Genomic DNA, 19,932 nt, shown 5'->3' with positions numbered 1-19,932 from the left:
AAGCGAAAAGGATGCAACAAGTCAATATTAATTCAACAAAACAAATGAATTCCACGAATAAGCAATGTCAAAATTCAACATACATTGGATGTGTATAGATAAGATTTTAAGATTTACATGGTGAGGCAACACAGGGAGTTTAGTAATCACAGGCCAATTTAACCACCAGGCACTTCATTGGCCTTACATAACGCTACAAATGGCCAAGGAGTTGTTTCGGGACTCAGCAGCTAGAGAATGCTTGCCTGGGACAAGGATTACATTCAGAATGGGCAACACTTATCCGCATTGAAAAGAATACAAGAGGGGAAAATTATGATACAATCATACAACTAACAAAAATGTCAACTACCCTGAGTCCAAATGACATTCATTTGCAGAATAGGTTCTTCCTCAAGAGTCCACAAAGGTTGAATTCTATTCTGCCTTGCTTCTTGTGGTAAACAGTGCAAACATGAGCCCAAGCTAAGTTTTCATCAGCTGGATGTTGTCTTCAAAGGCTTGGGCTATAAGCAGACTGTGCGGTTGAGGCACTGCAGCAAACCAATTTGGACAGGACTAGAAAATTCTTTGCCAAAACCCAAAATAACCATGATGCAGTCCTGCACCAAGAACAACAATCAAAATTCAGAATGCCTTATCAAAGGACAACGAACCAATAAATGAAGTTTACAAGAAAAAAACTCCAAGGATGGTATTAGGATGTCACAGGACCTTGAGGCTCCAGCAGAATGTTTTGCAAAAGCTCAGAGGGAATACTCCACTTGTCCTTTCTCCTTTTTTCTTCAGCCTCATTTTCAGGTTCTTTGGTGGAAATCTTTGAGCTGGATTAGCTTTACAGTTCCATCTCCACCACATGTAAGAAAACCATCAGAAAGGACTTGGATGTCTGTGACTGCAGCCTGTGTTCATAAGCAAGAAATATGGCTTTAGGCCGGCATTTGAAACCATGTATAGTCCATATAGTACAAATTGACAAAGGAGAAGAGACTACCCGAACAACTCCACCAAAGCCCCTGGAACTTGGTTGAAGAAAACTGTGTTTCTCATGCAATTTTGGCCAATGGAATACAAGCTCAGCTCTTTTGGCATCCCAAAGTTTTACATCCCCATCTTTACTCCCTGTTAAGAATAAACTCGTATTGGGGATGGTCGATATCCTTGTAACACTCCCTTCAATCACAACAAATTAACCCATCAAAGAAAATCCCATAAATACACAGCAGTCATTATCACAAAAAGACCAATGCTTCTGTACCTAGATGAGCCTTTGGTATATACCATAGCATCCCATTCAGATTCTGTTCACCAAATTTGTTTGAAGTCCCTGATTGTCTGTCATGTGTAAGAGAAGAATTGGTATTCTGTTCAGAGGCATTAAAATGCCTGTTTCGCTTTGTCCTCCCAGTAGCAATGAAACGGAAGTCATGAACCCCAACATCACCACCTTTCCCTCCAGTGACAATAAGGGGAGAAATAGAACCACTTCCTATATCATGATCAAACACAGATAGGGAACGAGCACCACCTTCACAAATACAAGAAAAAGGAAGTTCACATCATTTAGAAATAGGAAAAAGACCAAAGAAAACATTATGTTTTTTTTTGCAGTGTTCTTTCTATTTTCCAGACAGCAGGTGCAAATCTATACATTACATTGAGCAAAAACATGAAGTTCAAGCCTTATGGCATGATATTAAGCCTTTCATGTATAGGGAGTCAATGAACTGAACTAGCTGGTTCTTGTTGTGACTTGAGCCCAGGTCCTTGGTTATCACCTTGGTTTGCTTAATGAGACCAAGCTAGGTTGGTTAGTTGATAGCCTAAGCTGTATATTCATAGAGGTTTTGAATTTAATTGAATACAATGCATGTGGGTATTCCTGATATATTATGTTTTAAACCGAGAACTGCAAAATAGTTTTACATGCCAGCAGTAAAGGAACTTGATATGCAGCCTGACTCTGCTACTTCTTCCCTCTCTCTTCTTCATTTACTTTGACTTCTGGTCAGGACTCCAGAAACTGGCCACACAGCTGGGGTTGATAAATGATAACTCCATATTAGATCTCGAGTTCAGCAAAATAACCAAAGAAGATGAAGATGCAGGAGAAGCAAGTTGTCAAAGACAATGAAGACACCAAAAAAATGGCACATCAATGGTGTAGCCAGAGTTGCAGTATACAGATTCACAAAATCTAGGGGGCTGTGGGATCCCTAGAGATGTGCAGCATCCAGAAGATCATGCCCTCAAAAGATAAGATAATAACCCACAAAACTTAATATATTAAGTGTGGCATCTTCGCAGGGAGCCTCACTTTCAAGGCAAGAGCTTCTAAAGGATAGGCCTAGAGACAATTTCCTCATAACATCCAGGAGGCATAAGCTTAATGCTTTTGAAACACCATCTTAATGATCAAGGGCTTGCATTTAGGAAGGTTCCTTTGCCCCATTTGAACGTATTTCAATTTTATCAAATCTGCAAACATAAAAAGATGCAACCATTTTCACTTGTTTAGCTATGATATTTAAGAGCAAAACCTTCGTGACACATGAGAGATGCTTGAGAGGTAGTTGAAGGAGCCAAGGTATCCCATATAACTACATTAACACCATTCGAGCTACACCCAGCTGCAGCAATTATGGATCCACTGCCTGCCACATAACTAACATCCCTGCAAACAAGATAGCAACCATTTTAAACCTACATAACACCACTAGCTATAAAAAATAATAATAAAAAATTAATTAAGACATGATAAGGAGAGACAAACATTTTTAGGAAAAGTTGACAGTAGCTAACACATAAAAATACTATCCTTCATTACTAGCTGTTTGAATGCACCAATCAAGACAGGACAGACCAAAAGCATGACCCCAGCACCTATTTATGGCTAATTTTGGAGTGCTTATTAAGAACAAGCCTAAAACGGGTAGGGCTGCTGGAGGACCTCAGTCATAAAAACCAAATAAAATGCCCTCGAGCACTTGTTCTAACACGTGTTAATAGAGAGATGAAAGGGACCCACCATTGGATACGATTCTTGAGTCCTAACCATACAATGTTTGGGAGAAAAGTTGCCACATCAGGTATTGAGAACCAACTTTTAACATTAAATGGTCAGGATATAAACAGATAAGGAATGTAAGGTCACAATAGTTCATGGACGGTAAATCTTGAGACAAGACATAGGTCATAGTCGGTCCCAACTCCCAATCCCTTTAATACAAGACATAGAGCAAATTATGAGGCTTTACACTGGTTCAGCATCCACTGCAATGCCTATGGAAGGAGTTAATCATTAGTTGATCTTAACCCCCAAAAACATTTGACATGCAGCATAAGCATCATTCCAAGCCAATTGCAAGAAACCTTATTTCACAAATGATGAAAGAGTCCTCTCCATGTGACCTTAAATATGCAGGTCATCAGTTAGAACATTCTGGTAAGGTGGCATGTGATCTTATGGTAAATCAAGTACCTAAATAGCATTTATACTTCACTACAATTAAATATCTTCCCATGGAATTTTGCATTAATAAAATACATACAATGCATGACTGTTAAAGCAAAGGGCGGCTTCTGTTGGGGGGACATTGCTCCTTCCTCCAACCTCAAGCTGCCAAGTGCATACAGTTCCATCTGATGCAGCAGTAGCAAATCTCTGTCCACAATGGTCAAATTGCAATGCTGATATTGATGCAAGTGCATATGGTGGAGGCACATTTGCAGCAGGCAACACACCATAGGTTGCAGTAGCTCTGTCCTTACAAAACTGCAAGAATCATTGTTATAAACACCATGGTTTTGTATGTGAACCCAGAAGAAAAGTTAAGGAAGAAAGAGAGACATATGCAACATTTAACACCAATACTCTTAATAAAGCAATGCTGTGTAGGAAATTGCCCCCCGGGGGGGGGGGGACTCAGCTTGTGCGGAAGCTTTCGACACCGGGTTTGCCCTTTTCACTCTTAATAAAGCATGGGAGATTCTTTCATTGCCACAACATTGGAGTAGAGATGGTTCTTCTATTCATGTTCAGTCCAACCAACTGAGCACTATTAGACCATTAATAATTTGTGGTACTGATTCAAGTCCATATTACTTATGGGCAATAAGATTTTATTGAAGAGAAGGACAAGTGATTATCCTCCCATGAGTTTTTTAGTAGGTCAAGATTCTATCCTAAACAAAGTACACTGAACAAAAGCTGTTTTACTTAGTTCTGATACTCGTACACATCAGTAAGTGAATAAAACTAGAAAACAGATAACACATCATTAATAAAACTCAACTTTCCATTCCCTCACCCCCCCCCCCCAACCCCTTTTTTCTACATTTCAAAAGGAAAAAAGCCTGCAAAAGTGTAATAGTGGATAGTGGACAGGCTTATCTGTTATCAGCACAATTCTAAATAATGATAACAGAACTAAATTAGTAAAGAAGACAAAGAAGAGTACTAGTGCTTTTTTCCATTCTATTTCCTATGAGATATTTCATTAACTTTGATCACAGGCCAGGTAAAGCTAAGTTCAGAAGGAATCTGAAGTTCTGAACATCATGACTACAATTAAATTACAACTACAGTTCGACCTTGAAAACAAAATTTATGCAGGGAGCAGCATAATGAAGGAGCTATCAACATCTATCCTTCAAAACATAAATAAAGAAAAAATTCTCAAGTCTTACCATCACTGGTCCCAGTGGTAAAATCTGAAAGGAGAAAATGCAGTAACATTGAAAGGAAGAAATATCCAACAATGCAGTGTTAGAATTCCATACCTCCCAAAGATAAACATGGGTATTACTAGATCCAACCAAGAACAAAGGCCTTGTTGGGTGACTGGACAGTGCCCTCGTGCTTATATTTTCAACTGTTGCGGGTAGATCGACAAATTCATCAAAATCCTCTTGTACACCCCAACCAAATCCTGAAGCACCAATACCAGCATAACCTGGAATTCCAAATGCACCCCCGCCTGTCATTTCTTTCCCTGGTTTTGCAGAAGGCCTTCTCAGTCCAATTGTTGCTCCACCCAACCCAAGGTGCGACCCTTTCTTGCTACCAAGACCCACTCCTGGAGAAACAAATGTGGGAATTGGTGTAGATTCAGAACCAGCCCACCCATCTTGCGGCCAATCAGCCTCTGACCAGATGTAATCTGATTGATCTTTAAAAGGTTCTTCATCTTTCCATTTAAAGAAAGTGATTCCCTGAAGAAAAGACGAATACAATTTCAAATCTGCATAGGTATGTAGTCCATCAATATCAACACCTGATTCGCCAAGCAGCATTCGGTGTAGAAATCATTCTAATGGTCAAAAAATTTACAGTTCTGAAGTGAGTACATTTCAAGGTTCTCTTTTCCATATGCTTGTTACCAAGGGTTATATCCAACAATTTTTTTTTTGGAGAAACAGACCAACTAAAAAGGAAGAAATACACAGCAAAAATACAAAAGCACCAACTGAAACTGGTTGGGTTCCTCAGAGAGGAACTACAAAATAGAACAGGGACCTAAATAATTCATCTGAAAAGAAAGGACCTAATTACAAAGAGTTCCCAGACACCCCCCCCCCCAAAAAAAAAAAAAAAAAAAAAAGGAGAAGAAGAAAATTTGTCAATTTACTAGCCTTGACCAAACCATAGTTAGTAAGTCTGCCCACAATTCACGTCTTTTACTTGTATCTGTACATGTTTTTCTAAAATAAGCATCCTTCCAAAGCAGTTCACCAAACTAACTGGCCAAACAAAGCTGTAGCTTTCCCTGTAAAATGTCATGCATCTCCAAGGTCCTTCAGCCCCCCACATGAAGCCAATAAATCATCAATTTGAAATAAATGCAACCAAATAAATGAGATATTTGCAATTTATCAATTTTACATGAATGTACTAAGTAAGCTGTGACTCAAAAGCGCACATATATATGAGGACTATGGTGCAGAAATATCATATGCATTATTCACAAATGCACACGATCGGCATAGAAACCTTTCCTATATGAAACAGACACAAAAGAATGACAATTCTTTAAGTGGCAAAGGAGATCGCACGAAACACCCACAGAGGCCAGATATTCTTGAGTGGACAAAGAAAGTATAAAGCTAACCTTCCTATTGCTAGCAAGTGCTGTTTGCCGTTGATCAATGGAGTTGATACATATAGCCTGCAGGAATAATTAATGGCAACTCACTGAATGCAGTATTTGAAATCTTAAGTTAAATAGCTGTCATGATTATGAAAGTGGAAAGGTTGTAATAATGATATAATGAAGAAAATAGAGGCAAAAGGAAATAATTACCTCTAGGAGCACTCCGTTTTTCTTATATATTTCTTTTGGATGTTCAAAACATATAGCCTCCCTGGTAATGGTGGATGCTTGCCATCCAGGACCAAGGAAACTATGGCCATCTGATTGATATTGAGCTGGTGACCCAGCCCCACTGGAAGAGTTGCTATGTCTTTCAACTTGATCATAACTTGAGGTGTCAGCATTTTCGCCATCACCTATGGTTTCTTTATATATATTACTCCAGCTTCTACAGGATTTTTGGCTAATAAATTGGAGCCAGCTTACATTTTCCTGTGCAAAATCTTTCCACTTTTCCTTTGGATCAGTAAAAATTTCCCACAAGATTTCAAATAATATCCTCCAGTCTGCACCATTAATTCTTTGTGAGTTATAAGTTCTCCAATCTGGATGAGAACCCAGAGATCTTGGTTGAGACCTGGATTTTTCTAAATGAACAAGAGTAGGTATGGGTAGACCAACCTCTACTTTTTGCCTCAAAAATGATGCTAGCTGTTTTATATGAGAAGAAGAAACACATGAAAGTGAGCTCTTCAATAACTCAGCCAAAACTACTGTGACCATATTGATCTGTTTCACAGCTACATTACCATCAGGCAAAGAAGTTATAGGATTAAATGCCTGCAAGAAAGGCCTGCTGAGAGATATATCATATGCTTGACCTTCTTCAAGGCCATCAAAAACTGGCTGCATCAGAACTTTGGCAGACTTGGTAAGGAATTGCCAAATACTAGCCCCTAAGAATGGCCATCTTTCTTCTTCTGGTATTGAAGACCATAAGAATTCACCTAGTTCATTTTGCCCTTTTGTCTCCGTAGCATGGAGAAAGCCCACCATATCATCACTTAACAAACTATTAGTTGTCAATTCTCCAGCTTGGCATATAACTTTCTTCAAATTTGTGATGTCTGCTTCTGAGGGTGTGTAGTTGTTGGTATCCATAATCAAAATGGGTTGTACCAGCAGAATGAGATCTTTATAATTCCTTAAAGACCAAGCTGAACTAAAACATGTATAATATTCAAAAAGATCAAGAACATTCAAGATTCTGATTGTGGACTTCTCTCTCAAAATGCCAGCACAATATATCTGCAGAGTGGCACTTAAGCTTCTTATTGGCCGTGCAACATATGAATTCCAAGCTATGCCAACATATCCATCACTTTTGGTAGAATTTGTTGTCAATTGAGTGGAGTCAGTGGACAGAAAGCTCCAGACCACAATATTCTGAACAACTAAATAACAGACCTGGATGACAGCCTTCAGAATCAATGTTGGAATGATATGTAATGAAAGGAAATTGTTAAATTCATCTTGTTGAAGTCCTTGAGAATTATAGTCACGTAATATTTGGTATCCAAAAAATGGCAAACCATGATTGCATGAAAAAACCAAGATCTGCAGAAAAGAGGAAAAACTTAGTCCCTTAAGGAAGCAAACTTTAGGGGAGAAACATAAATATCTTGACTAATGAACTGCTTACCATATTGATCAGATCAAGATTATTCAAGGCATACTTCTGTTCAAAAATGGCAAGTCCTGTGTTTAACTTAAGTTGAAAACTTTCATGCGAAGACTTGAATTGATCAGTCTCATACCCTTTGGTGCAGGGAAGTGCTTGATCAGATCCTAAATAGATGTCTTGCCAAACAGGATGTTCCATTATCAGTCCTGAAAGGTACTGGATTGCTAAATCCAATTTAGAATGTGATTCCAAATGAAATGCCACACTGCCTGACAGCCAGTTAGAGGCATCACCGGTCAATGATTTTAGTAGTCTGTGTAGAATGTCAAGGTTCCCAGAATCTACACTGCCATGATCTTTATCCTCAAGAATGCCAGAAGAAGATGAAAGCCACTCCAAAGCTTCAAGCTACACAATATGAAAACAACGAACAGTCAAGATATATGAAAATGTTAAGAAATATACACCCTGACTGAAGGCGGAGAAAGAAAGGCTTTTAATTCAACATACCAACAGCAGGAGAAAAGGAAAAGTATACCAAAAAGTACAGCATCCTTTGGATGCCACAATTGAAAAAAATAGTGGGGTAAACATACCGGAAGGCCGCATCTGTTCAACGCAGTAGCAGTCATCCAGGTTGCCCACCTTGACAGCATTGCAGCCACACTCTCTCCTACAGAATTCCTCATTCTGCTTTTGGATGTCAGCATTAGACAGTACTGACCAACACTTGGGTCTAAAAAAGCAGCATTGGACAGGAGCGCTGGCTTATTAGATACCAAACCAGTTTCAAAGCTAAGCAAGCTCAGAAATGATTGAGGATAATTCCCTAGTCTCCACTGCACATTGCATAGAGTTATCATGAAAAAGGCAAGACCTTTAACAGTTATAGAGATAAGCATATCCTCAGCATAAGAATACAAAGAAACTTTGGTATCTATGTCCAAACCTCAAGAAAACTTGATAGCCAATGGTCATGTTTCTCAATAGCAGCAGGAAGCAGAAGCTTTGATATAAGATGACACTCCAACGGTCCACCAGTACCCTCAAGAAGCCGACAAAGAACAAGAGCAAGCTGCTCATCTCCTAGATTTTTAGCACAGATGGTGACTGCAGAAGAAGGTTCACCTCCAAGTAGAAAGAAAGCAATAGCAAGTTCCAAATGATGTTTTCCCAATAAGACATATGCATTTTTCAAAGCAGCCGCCTTGTTTTTCTCCTCCTGAAGCAAAGAGCTTAGAGATCAGCACATATAATAAGACAGAGCTGAAATTTATGGTAAAATGCCTGAGTAGTTATCATGTCAACATTAAAGGGACACAGGCAGAACTTTGCAGTGTTCACTTTAAAAATGTATGATAAAATAAAATTGGTTCACAAACGATCCCCTAAACTCAAAAAGTAATGATAAAATAAGTTATCATTATCTGGAAAGAAGTTACTGATGAATAGGTTAAGTAGATGCCCGGGTATTGATCAACAAGATTCTTCTTTGTTACAAGATTCTTCTTTGTTACTTTAGCTTATTGCTTTTTTGGTAATGTTTACGCCCTTCTAGCTATTCTTCCCTTATGCAAGGGTAATTTTGTTGTCTATTTTATGCCAACGAAAAAAGTCATTTCTAGCAACAAGAAAAACCCAAGATAAGACGGTAATGCAAGTGCTAGATTCAACTGTTAGCCTGGACAAATGAACCACAACTGCGCTGCTCACATGCTCCTACATTTAGTGTAACGAATATAATTGATGCCACAATCTTCAATTTACTAAAGTGCATTCAGAGCCCTTCTACAGATCCCACAGAACCAAATAAAACTAGAGCCTTATATTGCAAGTCTCCTCCAAGGCCTCTTCCAAATTCCAATAAATATAGATCAACCACCTCTGCTCCTAGGATAATAGTGGCATACGGGCATGTTTAAAGACATACTGAAGAAGAAGATGACAAAATCATTAGAAAATTGTTTGGATATGTCACTTTTATCTTTAGTATGAACCTCAATTCATATTCTGATCCATTACATCCAACGGTGACCAATTTCAATATGATACTAATAGAATCAGTGGGTTTTAACAGTAAAGATAGGAAGTTATATGCAATATGCATACCTGGAAATTGCGAGACAAAAATCCAACCATGGGCTTGTCCTTTTCATCTCTGCTAATTTTAAAAAGACCAGCCAAAACTTGAACTCTATTCAATGCTATATATAAAAGAGCACAATCCTTTGGATCTTTCTTCTTTAAATATTGTAATCTTGCAAGCTTCTCCATCTACATCATCAAGAACCCTTCATCAGAAAAACTAGTGTACTTTGGCATGCGGAAAAAGAATTACACCATCTACTTGTCAAAGGGTTATTTTTAAAAATAAAATAGCAACATTTAGAAAGTTGCAGACAGAAATTAGACAGAGACAAGCATACCTAGCTATACCAAAGCAAGAATAGCTAGCAAATTCCTTTTTCAATTACAATAGGTCACCCTTTTTTTCATGTAGATCATTCATTTATTGTGTTGATAGCAAAGTTAAGACCACAATAACCATACTAGGCACATACAACAAAACAAACATCACATAAATATTCCAGCCAGACCAACAATAGATAATCTATCTAAATTATTATGGACTGTTGAAACAGAAACAATGCTCTAACATTACTAAGTTTGGTATATAATAGGTAAATAAAATTTAAAATACAAAAATTTTATGTAAACAGCCTATTTCAGGAATCTGAAATGGGAACCACATTTGAGAAATTTTGTCTTTAGAAGACAGCTACTGATGTAACAAAATGGGCTACAAGCCTACAACTGCAGCTGTTTGGAAGTTGTAATAACAAGGGACCCAAGGATCAAGGACTTCGGCAGGAAAAAAGACTCAATTTCTTTTAGGGACTTCCACAAGGGAAAAACCACACCATTTTCAGCTCAGATACAGTGATATTTACTAGATAACCAAATAGTACTGTTTATATAACATTTATACCAGTTATTTACATTTTACTCTAAGATTATAGACTATATAAATGCAATTTTATACACCCCTTATTCCCAATGAATATCACATTGTCAGCCAGGAACCCCCGCATAATCCATTATGCAGAAGAATGTTTAACACAAAATCAATGGAAGACAACATCTAGTTAAAGGAACCGATCCTCATTTTACCCTTGTACGCAGTTCTGCTGAATTGGTAAACCAAAACCCCACACCCAAATTCCGCATTTCCTGCCATGAGGGTTCATTTGAGAGAAAAGAACTAAGAAGATTTTCTTGGCAGTCAGAGTGGAAGGCCCATCCTATCAGCTCAGAGTCAACAGCCAAATCTTCTGCAGATGCAGATCTTTCAGACCTTCGAAAGAAATAAAATTGCTGAAATCTCAATGCAACCCAAAACCTGTAAATGAGAACAAAAGGAGAAACTAAATCAGAATTATCACTATTACAAACACAAAAGAATTGCAACTAAAAAGTATTAGCAACAAAAACATGAATTTACAAAAAGAATATCAGGAGAAAGACAACAGGTAGTTGATGTTGATTTACATAGACATGTAAACATGCCCACATACAGGGGAGATCCTTCACAGCACTAACATGCAATTTTATTTCTTTTTAATAGTATTGTTAAAACAAAGACAAACAGAGATATAAATCTTTTAACTACTATCTCCATAATTCCCCAAAAGGAACCATTGCTTGCCAAGATGGTAAAAGCTCAGGACGCCAACAAGGAAATATGGGTTCAAGTCTAGCAATGGCAACGTGTGCAAGGGATGGAAAAAGATAGGGCCAACTGCAATCCTCTCCTCCCATAACCATGCGATAGCAAGACTTGCAGTGGTTGTGGTGCCTTGTCCAAAGTCTACAGAATTCTCAAACGTGTTCTGGCTGAGATTCTTGATTATACACCAACTTCAGCCACAACTAACTTCTTCACAAATTGAACCAATTTCAGGAAATTTTTTAAATTTGTTTTCAAATAATGGAATGTAAAGGGCAAGACTATATTAGATTGTTGCAAAATCCATTGGCTATGATCTCCTACATGCATAAAGATTTCTGAAACTCTTTTAGCCATTTTTCTCTAGGTGCTTAAGGTAAGGTTGCAAACCTATTGTGACCATGGTTATTGGATTGTCCCTCAAGAGTTTTCTTTTGTTTACTCGAAAATATTCAAGAATGGGCAAATAGCTGACAGGTTTAAAATCTTACAAAAAGAAGCAAACTTGTTCAACTCAATAAGAAAAATTTACAAAATCACCTATTCAAGTATTACCTTCGACCAGGTTCATCAAGGCTGTCATAAGATGAAGAATGTGAACCACTAACTTCACCCAAAAGATCTATAAGTGCAAGCATTTGCATCCTTTCACTATTTCTAATAGCTGCAAAGTAATTGGATTTCTCCAAAGTTTCGATAAAGCTACTGACTTCAGATTTTGCTGAGTAAGTTAACATATTATTGGTACCATTTATGGTTGAACTATATCCACCAAATTGAGTGGAGCTTATCTCAAATTGTGCAGAAGATGAGACCATTGAAGCATCTTCACCCCATTGTAATCCTTTATCACCCAGACTTGTGGAGAAAAGTTCTTCAAAGTACTTCGACAAATGTATCTGGGGAATGCAAAGACTACCATTCTGACAAGTAACAGAAGCATTATCAGATTTAAGATATTCTACCAGGTGCTGTATGGCAGTATATGCACGTTTCCACTTCCCTGAAAACAGTAAGAGTTGGATCATTTAAAATACTAGAAATCAGAAAAAGATAATATCACTGACATAACCTCACCAGGTAAAAACCTTACAGGATATGGATTGCCAGGCATAAAGGTTTGAAAATTTTAGTTCAAATACCATAAAAGTTAGTTGAAAAAAAGACCTCTCAATGAAGACTAAAAATATGTGGTCTAAAATTTGTGGATCTGATAACTACATGTTCCACAGAATAATGCAACTGCCAAGTATTCTCAAAATGAAAGAATCAGTCATTGATTGTTTCGTAATAGCAAACAGATAATCATTTATTATCATTGAATTAATTTATATGTGAAGAATCAACGGAAGTCTTCCCATTTCCAACAAGTATAAAGAATTAAATACAATCAGATGGATTGGGGTTGGGAGTAAATTCCAAAGACTGGCAAATCCAAGAAACATTATCAACTCCACCACCTGCAGTCCTCTTCCAATCCATTAGGGAACTACTAGTTGCATTATCACCCCACTACCTGTTTTCTTCTCTCTAAACCGTTCTAACTCAATTCAAATGCATCAACACCCTGAAGAGTTATCAATAGAAAGGTTAGTCAAGCTCACATCATGGTTGCTCTATATAGCCTGAGAACATATAACAGTGCAGCAAGCTTGTGCAGTCCACATGATAAGGTACATCACAATATCTCACCAGTCAAATTTCATCAGACAGGTAATGATTCACGCTTGCTACTTGTTTCTGACTGAATTGGACCAGTGAGATGGATTGCTGTACCCTCTCCAATGAATTCACCCATGGACCACAGAGTCCATCATAATTGTGAAGGTGATGCTAGGCAGCCTGTTGGTGGTGCCTTGGGTCAGGCCTCTTCAATGCCTTGGGTAGGCCAGATGCCATGACAACTATGTTGTGAATTAGATTTTTCATTATTAGATGTTATTATTTTTTTACTCATTAATTAACACACTCATTATAGTTACAGCTCATCTTATGCACGTAAGTTTATTCTGTTCATTAATCACTTCATTTAATAATACAAAGTTGGAGCCTGAATATGTCATTGTCTCTAAATTCTAAACCTGTAATACTCTTATTCTCCACTCCTTGAGATGCTTACACAAGTACTCTCAAAATCAGTTCAAGAATCCATTCAATGTCAGTCATGAAGAGCTAATAAAAACTCTCACATCAGAAACTCAAATAACATTAGATCGACAGTAAGAAATTGCTACTCAAAAGAGAAAAGGGACACAAAATCCAAATCAAGATCAATATCTTGGATAATTTCAGAGGGTTTCAAATTATAAAGTATCAAAAGAATAGGTAGGCAGCTTGGCATGACAGAAAAAACCTGTTCAAAAAGAAGGAAGTAAAATAAATTACTTCTGTAATAATGGACAGGTCGAAAAAACCAACTCTTTTGATTGGAAAAAGAGGCAGAGGTCGCAGGGCTGTTGCATTCGCCAATAGGGTATATGTACTCTTGATCTACTCATGCAGAAAGATACAGATGTTTCCACTGTTGATGAATGATGCAGATTCTCACCCAAATAGGCTTGTTTTATTAGGAACAAGACTAGAATTGAGTTATATACATGTTCGGCCTGTGAACCCTGGATTTTCTATGTAATAGGCCACTTCTATGAGCCTAAAATGTGGGTAGTTAGGTTGCCCACAGGATTAGCTAATTTTGCTTTGGGTAAGTTTCAATTGGACTGGATTGTATGAGATTGAATTAAGTTGCATGTAATTGTTAGTAAGTGTTTTAGTGGGGGCAGATTTTAACGGTTGGAACTTGGAAGTCCATTTTAACTTCCTGGTATCTTAAGTTATCTATTAGGTTCAAGCTTAGGTAGGCCTTTACTATTTACTATAGGAATCTACTTTTAATCTTCAATAAATAATAACCCTCTCCGCCATCTTCATTTCAATCTCCTCAAGTACCTGTACCTCCTTTTGGCTTGACCTGTGGCATCCGACGGGCATTCCCTTTACTCTTTTTGGCCCCCATGCTGTTTATGATTCTCGTATCCCCAAGTCCACCCCCTTGTCCATTTTCATTTCTGATGGTTCTTGGTCCCCCACCCCTCTTCCTATTCTCACACAGGTTTGGGATTCCCTTCCCCCTATTTCCAACTCTCCCCGTGACATCACCATTTGGCTTCCCTCCCCTTCTAAGACCTTTACCACCTCCTCTGCCTGGAACCTTCTCCGTGCCCATAACCCTAAACCCCCTTGGCCCCCCTGGTTTGGTTCAAAAACCACATTCCCCGGCACTCTCTTACCCTTTGGACATCTTTCAATCAAGCCCTCCCCACCCAATCCTTCCTTATTGGCCGCCATATCCCTGTTAACCCAAATTGCAGCCTATGTTGGAACGGTTCGGAGGACATTGACCGCCTTTTATTTTCCTGCCCTTTTTCCAATTCTATCTGGAAACCCTTTCTTTTATTTGGCCCTGATCGAGGCGATCTTTTGGATTTGCTAGTGAATGGTCTTGGATCCTGAGAAACTTTCCAGGCTCCAACATTTGTGATCGGGTTGGTTAGCTTGTGTTCAGTGCCGCTGTCCATCATCTTTGGTGGGAACGAAATCTTCGTAGATGGACTTCCAAATCTCACTCGAAATATATGATTTGGAATGCCATCTATTTTGATGTTTCTTCTAGGCTTGTTGTTTCTCCTCTCCCCCAGATTGCGGATACCCCAAGGAACAGGCTTATTGTTGTCTCTTGGGGCCTTAACCTTTCCTTTCGGTCTTCTTCTTAAAAGACCGTCTCTTGTATGTTTGTTTCTCTTGCGTTAATTTAATTATTTATTCATCCAAAAAAATATATAAAGTTGTAATTGGGACATGTACCAAACTCAATAAATGAAATTTCTTTGCAAGCTGCTGGTGCTGCCTTTGTTCTCCACTAAAGAGTATCTCTAGAGAGTAATCTAATATTGGTGGGATTGGAGTGTGTATCCAATCAACTTCTTGAGGGCGGGAAGCTTAGAAGGTTCAAATTAGGCTATCCCCTCAATTTGGTTGAAGATCTTCTTTTCAAGTTTCTCCTCAAATTACTCAAGCAACAAGTTGCTGCCAAGAATTTCCCGTCACTAGAATAAGTTATTAACAATTTCCAGCCCCCAAATCTTCCTCTACTCCTCCAAAAATTCTAAACTTCTGATTTCATTGCTAACTTTTTAAATCCATGAAACTGCAAAAACTTTGCATCCAGTGATGGAAAACCATCCATGTCACAAAACCCTCTGCCTGGAAATTCGATCCCAATCCTATCCCAAATTCCAGCCCTAAATCCTTTATTCCCTATGTTTGACATTTCTCAAAACCCATAAGAAACCCTAATTTTACCAGAATTTCAAATTCAGGAGGCAAACCACTTCTCTAGTGCCCCAAACCTTCGCTGTTTCCATCACCAATTTTCTACTCAATTAAACCGAACAAAAAACCCTAACTTCAACCTAACCCCAGGTGTCAGGAAGCCCCACGCCCAATTTTGACATACTCGAAGTTGGCAAAAATCCTGGTTTATTCGCTTCAGGTTGATCTCCTATTACCTATGACTAGATCAATGTCTTTGGCATTCAATACATGTAATTTTGTTCTACTTTTCATTCAGACTGTTTCTTAATGAAATGAAATGACTTCCTCAGTTATACTCTTATTATGACATCATCTATGGCATAAGTGTATATCAATGAAGGGTGTCAAGTGTCAAATAGACAAACACCAAGGAATGAAATTTAAGGTAGATAATTCTAAGTTTAACTTGTAAGTGTTTTCTCACAGGTTTATAGAGCTTTGATGCAAATAATTTGTTGGTAAAATCACAACCAAATTAGCATACCTGCATGTATATTTAAAAGGAGGGCCTCAGGATTATAAATGGGCAAAGATCCACCCAATTTCTCTGCAACTTTTAGAATGTTCCACCATCCAATTTTGGCCGTTAAACTATACTGTCGTTGAGCCACTGTCAGAAAGTAATTATTGGATAGAGAATCAACTTTTGTGCTCTTCAACCCAGGCAAGATGGAATTCCAGCTTCCTTTCTTATCAGTGGATAATTCCTCAACATTACAACTATTGCAGTCAGTAAAAATTGTAGACAGAATCTTTGTATCTTCTATATCACGGCACCTAGCCTGATATTTCTTATCGACATGGAATGACCACTGACTGAAGTGACAAAAATATCTCTCATGAACAAGAATTGGTGTTATACTAGGGCCCCAAAGGAAGTCTTGAATAACTGGAGAGGTACGAGCAGATGCAAGACAAAACCAAATATGCATGTCTAATGATTTTGCAGACTTTTCCAGGGTACGAGGAACATGCCGTCTTTGAGCATATACCCTCAACTCATTTCGCATGCAAATGCCAAGCAGTAACTGACCATTTCCTAAAGTAAACCAATTTAGAGCAATGACAGCCTCATCTATGGATATTTTGTCTTCCACTAAATAGTTCCCACCACCTATGAGGCATATGGGATCCCATATATGAAGAGTGCTAACATTATCTGAATGGCCTGCCTTGCTAATGGTTGCAATCTTCTTTCCACACTCCGAAAACGACAAGCTACAAATTGGACCAGGATGCGCGCAAAACATCCCAACAAGCTCCCAGGGTGACAGAGAGTTCACAAGATCTGAAGATAATGATCTTGAATGACTACTTCTCCATAATTTTACAGTTCCATCCAAACAGCCCGTAGCCATGTGATATGCAGCATATTTCCTGCCCAAAACATTAGGAGAACCCCAATTTTGTTGTACATATGGCATCAGAGTACCTGAACAGACCACCGCCACGGCTGTTACTTGATCAATGTTGTGGGGATCTGGAAGCTTTGATGAACAAGGAACAGCAACAACACTATACCTGTTCCCAAGAAAAGTATCTTCATGTACAAATGCACCATTTTTGGTGTCAAAATTACATTGACAGCTGCTTTCAGATATATCCTTGGAGTGCAAGCTAACTTTCCATGACAAGGCTTGAAATTCCTTCATCCATACTCCTATTAACATGAAATTGTCAAACATGAAGTTTCGCTCACAGTCTGAAGGCAAAGGGATTGCAAAGATGTTGGTGGGTGAATCACTACGGTTATGACCAAAGAAAGGGATTGTGCATAACCTATGACATAATATATTTCCGTGTTCACTTTCAGAAACTTTAATTACAAAGCAATCAATTCCTTTAGAATGTCCCATAAGAAGAACTCGGCACTGATTCAAAACTGATGCTGCCCATCTTAGGCACTTATAATCCAAGGATGAAAAATTTTGGATTAGCAATTTGCCTAGTAGTTTCCATGAATTATGACCCACCATGGGCATGCCCAAACTGTAACTAGAAACAGTAGAAAAGGACCAGAAAAGAAGAAAACCTTTAGAATCCAAAGAAACTAAAAGTTCATATTCGCAGCTATAGGGATGTAATGCAATTTGCAAGATCCTTCCAGAATGACCATCTAAACTTAAAACTCCACAAGCAGAACATGAAAAGCAGTTTTCCTTTCCTGACTGTTTTAAGGATCCATCTTCCATTGATGTTGGAGAGTATAACTGTAACCAGCTCATGGAATTACTAGGCAAGAACTGAATCAAAGAGCACATGACCGGTGGACCAAAGAGTTGACTCCTCACTGTAACAGCTTTGGTGAAAACTGGTAGTTTTTTCGCATTTAAGTCACCAGTACCACGAAGATGATCCACTTCAGCACCCACCAACAATTGTCTCTTCCATAGGGTCACTCTTGGGAACCTTAATGGTGAAATGTCATCAAGGCAGTGAACAGCCCAGAAACTAACTGTTGTGCTAGGCCCAAACCCAATCAACCACTCACACCTGCCAGGTTGGTTATTCTCTATTCCTGGTGATAAATATTGTTTAGCTCCATCTATATTACTTAAACCCTTGAATTCTACTGCCCATGTCACAAATATATCTCTGCCCAAGGTTCCATTCATTGATTGGTTTATTTCAATTACTGCAATAACATGTAGTGATCTGTTAATGTGCTTCTGATCATTGGCATCCTTACTGGATTTTTTCACTCTTCCACTATCAATCTCACTCCACAGCCTTACAGTTCCATCCAAGCAACATGTTAGCAGAACATCTTTTTCGGAATTCAATTTACCCTTCTTCGATTGTGTTATTCTATTTAATGGCCTCCACTTTATCATTGCAACATGCTGAGGATGGTGTAACTCAGCTTGCAGAGATCCATGCTTCACATCATTCTGAAAAACTAATACACATTTACTTGCCCCATTAGGCAGACAAGATGAAGCTTCATTGTCTGATGTGCCCAAATATGGCGCAATAGCTGCAGGTCCTTCAATAGACCAGGTTGTAGAAACCAGAAGCTGAGGCTGTTTTGCTCTAAATTTCCATATCATTTCCCAGCTCTGGCCATTCCTTTTCCACAATGCAACATCAACTCCCACTGCAATTATACCATCACCAGAGCCGGTCCATTTGACGGTATCCACCGTAGATGAGTGTAGAAGTATTCCAACTTGACTCCAACAAAAATAACCTGAAATTGAGAATAAAACAATAGGAAAGCAAACCCTCAAGGGTAAGATAATTATGTTTATGTCTAAGCAATCCAGAATTAAATTTGAGAAACATCCAAGAGATATAAAGGGAGTTCGGTTTTAGGAAAGGGTAGATGAGTGAAGTATAAACTGAATCAGCACAATTCTTAAGCCCACTTATCAATGGCAGAAAAACAAACACAGAATATTGGATATGCCTTCACATTGGTATGATTCTACTCAAAATAGAAAAATGACCACTGAAGATGAAAGAAAATCAACATACCATGAGTAATTCGAGAATTCCCCGAATACAAGCAGACACAGTTCTCCACCACTGCCGCCAGCTCACCTTCCGACGGAAAGGACGGGGACCAAACAACAGCCTTTACTAATACAGACTCGTCAGACGATAGCTCGATCACTTGCCGGAAAAAGGGACCAATGAGCTTTTCTTCCTTAGAAAGGGGCGAAGGGAAGTGAGAGATCACGAGAACCGAAGAAGCTCCATATGCGATCCATGAAAAACCAGCAAAGTCTTGTAACCAATCAACTGCCGAATCTGAGCAATTCGGTATTGGAGGAATTATCTCTGACTTCATAAGTTCCAGTGGCAAGAGATCGGAAATGTTGACATCGTTGATTTTCTCTTCTCCTTCTTCATTAGATTTATTGGTAGCAGTACTGTGAGTTCTGCTGCCGCTACTTCTCTCTGCCATCGTTTTTCTTACTCTTACGAGAGAAGTGGCAGAGGCGAAGTTCCGAGTTCCACTCGGTTCATACGTGCTAGCGAGTTCGTTATTAGAAGTTGCAGTGCCGAGGACCGACGACAACGGCATTTAAAAGAGAAAGAAAATAAAAACATCC

General features: G+C 38.6%; 1 protein-coding gene across 1 annotated transcript; it reads right to left on the bottom strand.

Moving 5' to 3' along the window:
* Positions 1-20: 20 nt before the first annotated feature.
* On the bottom strand, positions 21-19,903 carry LOC149014075 (transducin family protein / WD-40 repeat family protein). Its single transcript, XM_089159820.1, has 17 exons — positions 19,352-19,903; positions 16,359-19,064; positions 12,059-12,506; positions 10,948-11,176; positions 9,886-10,050; positions 8,726-8,998; positions 8,373-8,615; positions 7,795-8,184; positions 6,303-7,709; positions 6,111-6,167; positions 4,783-5,214; positions 3,552-3,775; positions 2,541-2,674; positions 1,259-1,528; positions 995-1,173; positions 715-902; positions 21-602 (listed from the first exon to the last, which is right to left on the bottom strand). The coding sequence occupies exons 1-16, from the start codon at positions 19,782-19,784 to the stop codon at positions 798-800; spliced, it is 7,695 nt and encodes a 2,564-aa protein (XP_089015946.1). The 5' UTR covers positions 19,785-19,903; the 3' UTR covers positions 21-602; positions 715-797.
* Positions 19,904-19,932: the final 29 nt, after the last annotated feature.

Source organism: Hakea prostrata, chromosome 6, assembly GCF_041222555.1.
Source record: "Hakea prostrata isolate BN-2017 chromosome 6, UWA_Hpros_2, whole genome shotgun sequence".
NCBI classification, from domain to species: Eukaryota; Viridiplantae; Streptophyta; class Magnoliopsida; order Proteales; family Proteaceae; genus Hakea; species Hakea prostrata.
This window is presented reverse-complemented; position numbering and strand designations above follow the sequence as displayed.

Excerpts from the sequence above, each read along its gene's own strand:
- LOC149014075 (XM_089159820.1), bottom strand. The coding sequence starts at position 19,784 with ATGGCAGAGAGAAGTAGCGGCAGCAGAACTCACAGTACTGCTACCAAT. Across the intron at positions 7,710-7,794 it reads ATCTTGATCTGATCAATATG|ATCTTGGTTTTTTCATGCAA; the intron begins GTAAGCAGTTCA and ends TCTTTTCTGCAG. Across the intron at positions 2,675-3,551 it reads TGCTTTAACAGTCATGCATT|GGATGTTAGTTATGTGGCAG; the intron begins GTATGTATTTTA and ends TCTTGTTTGCAG.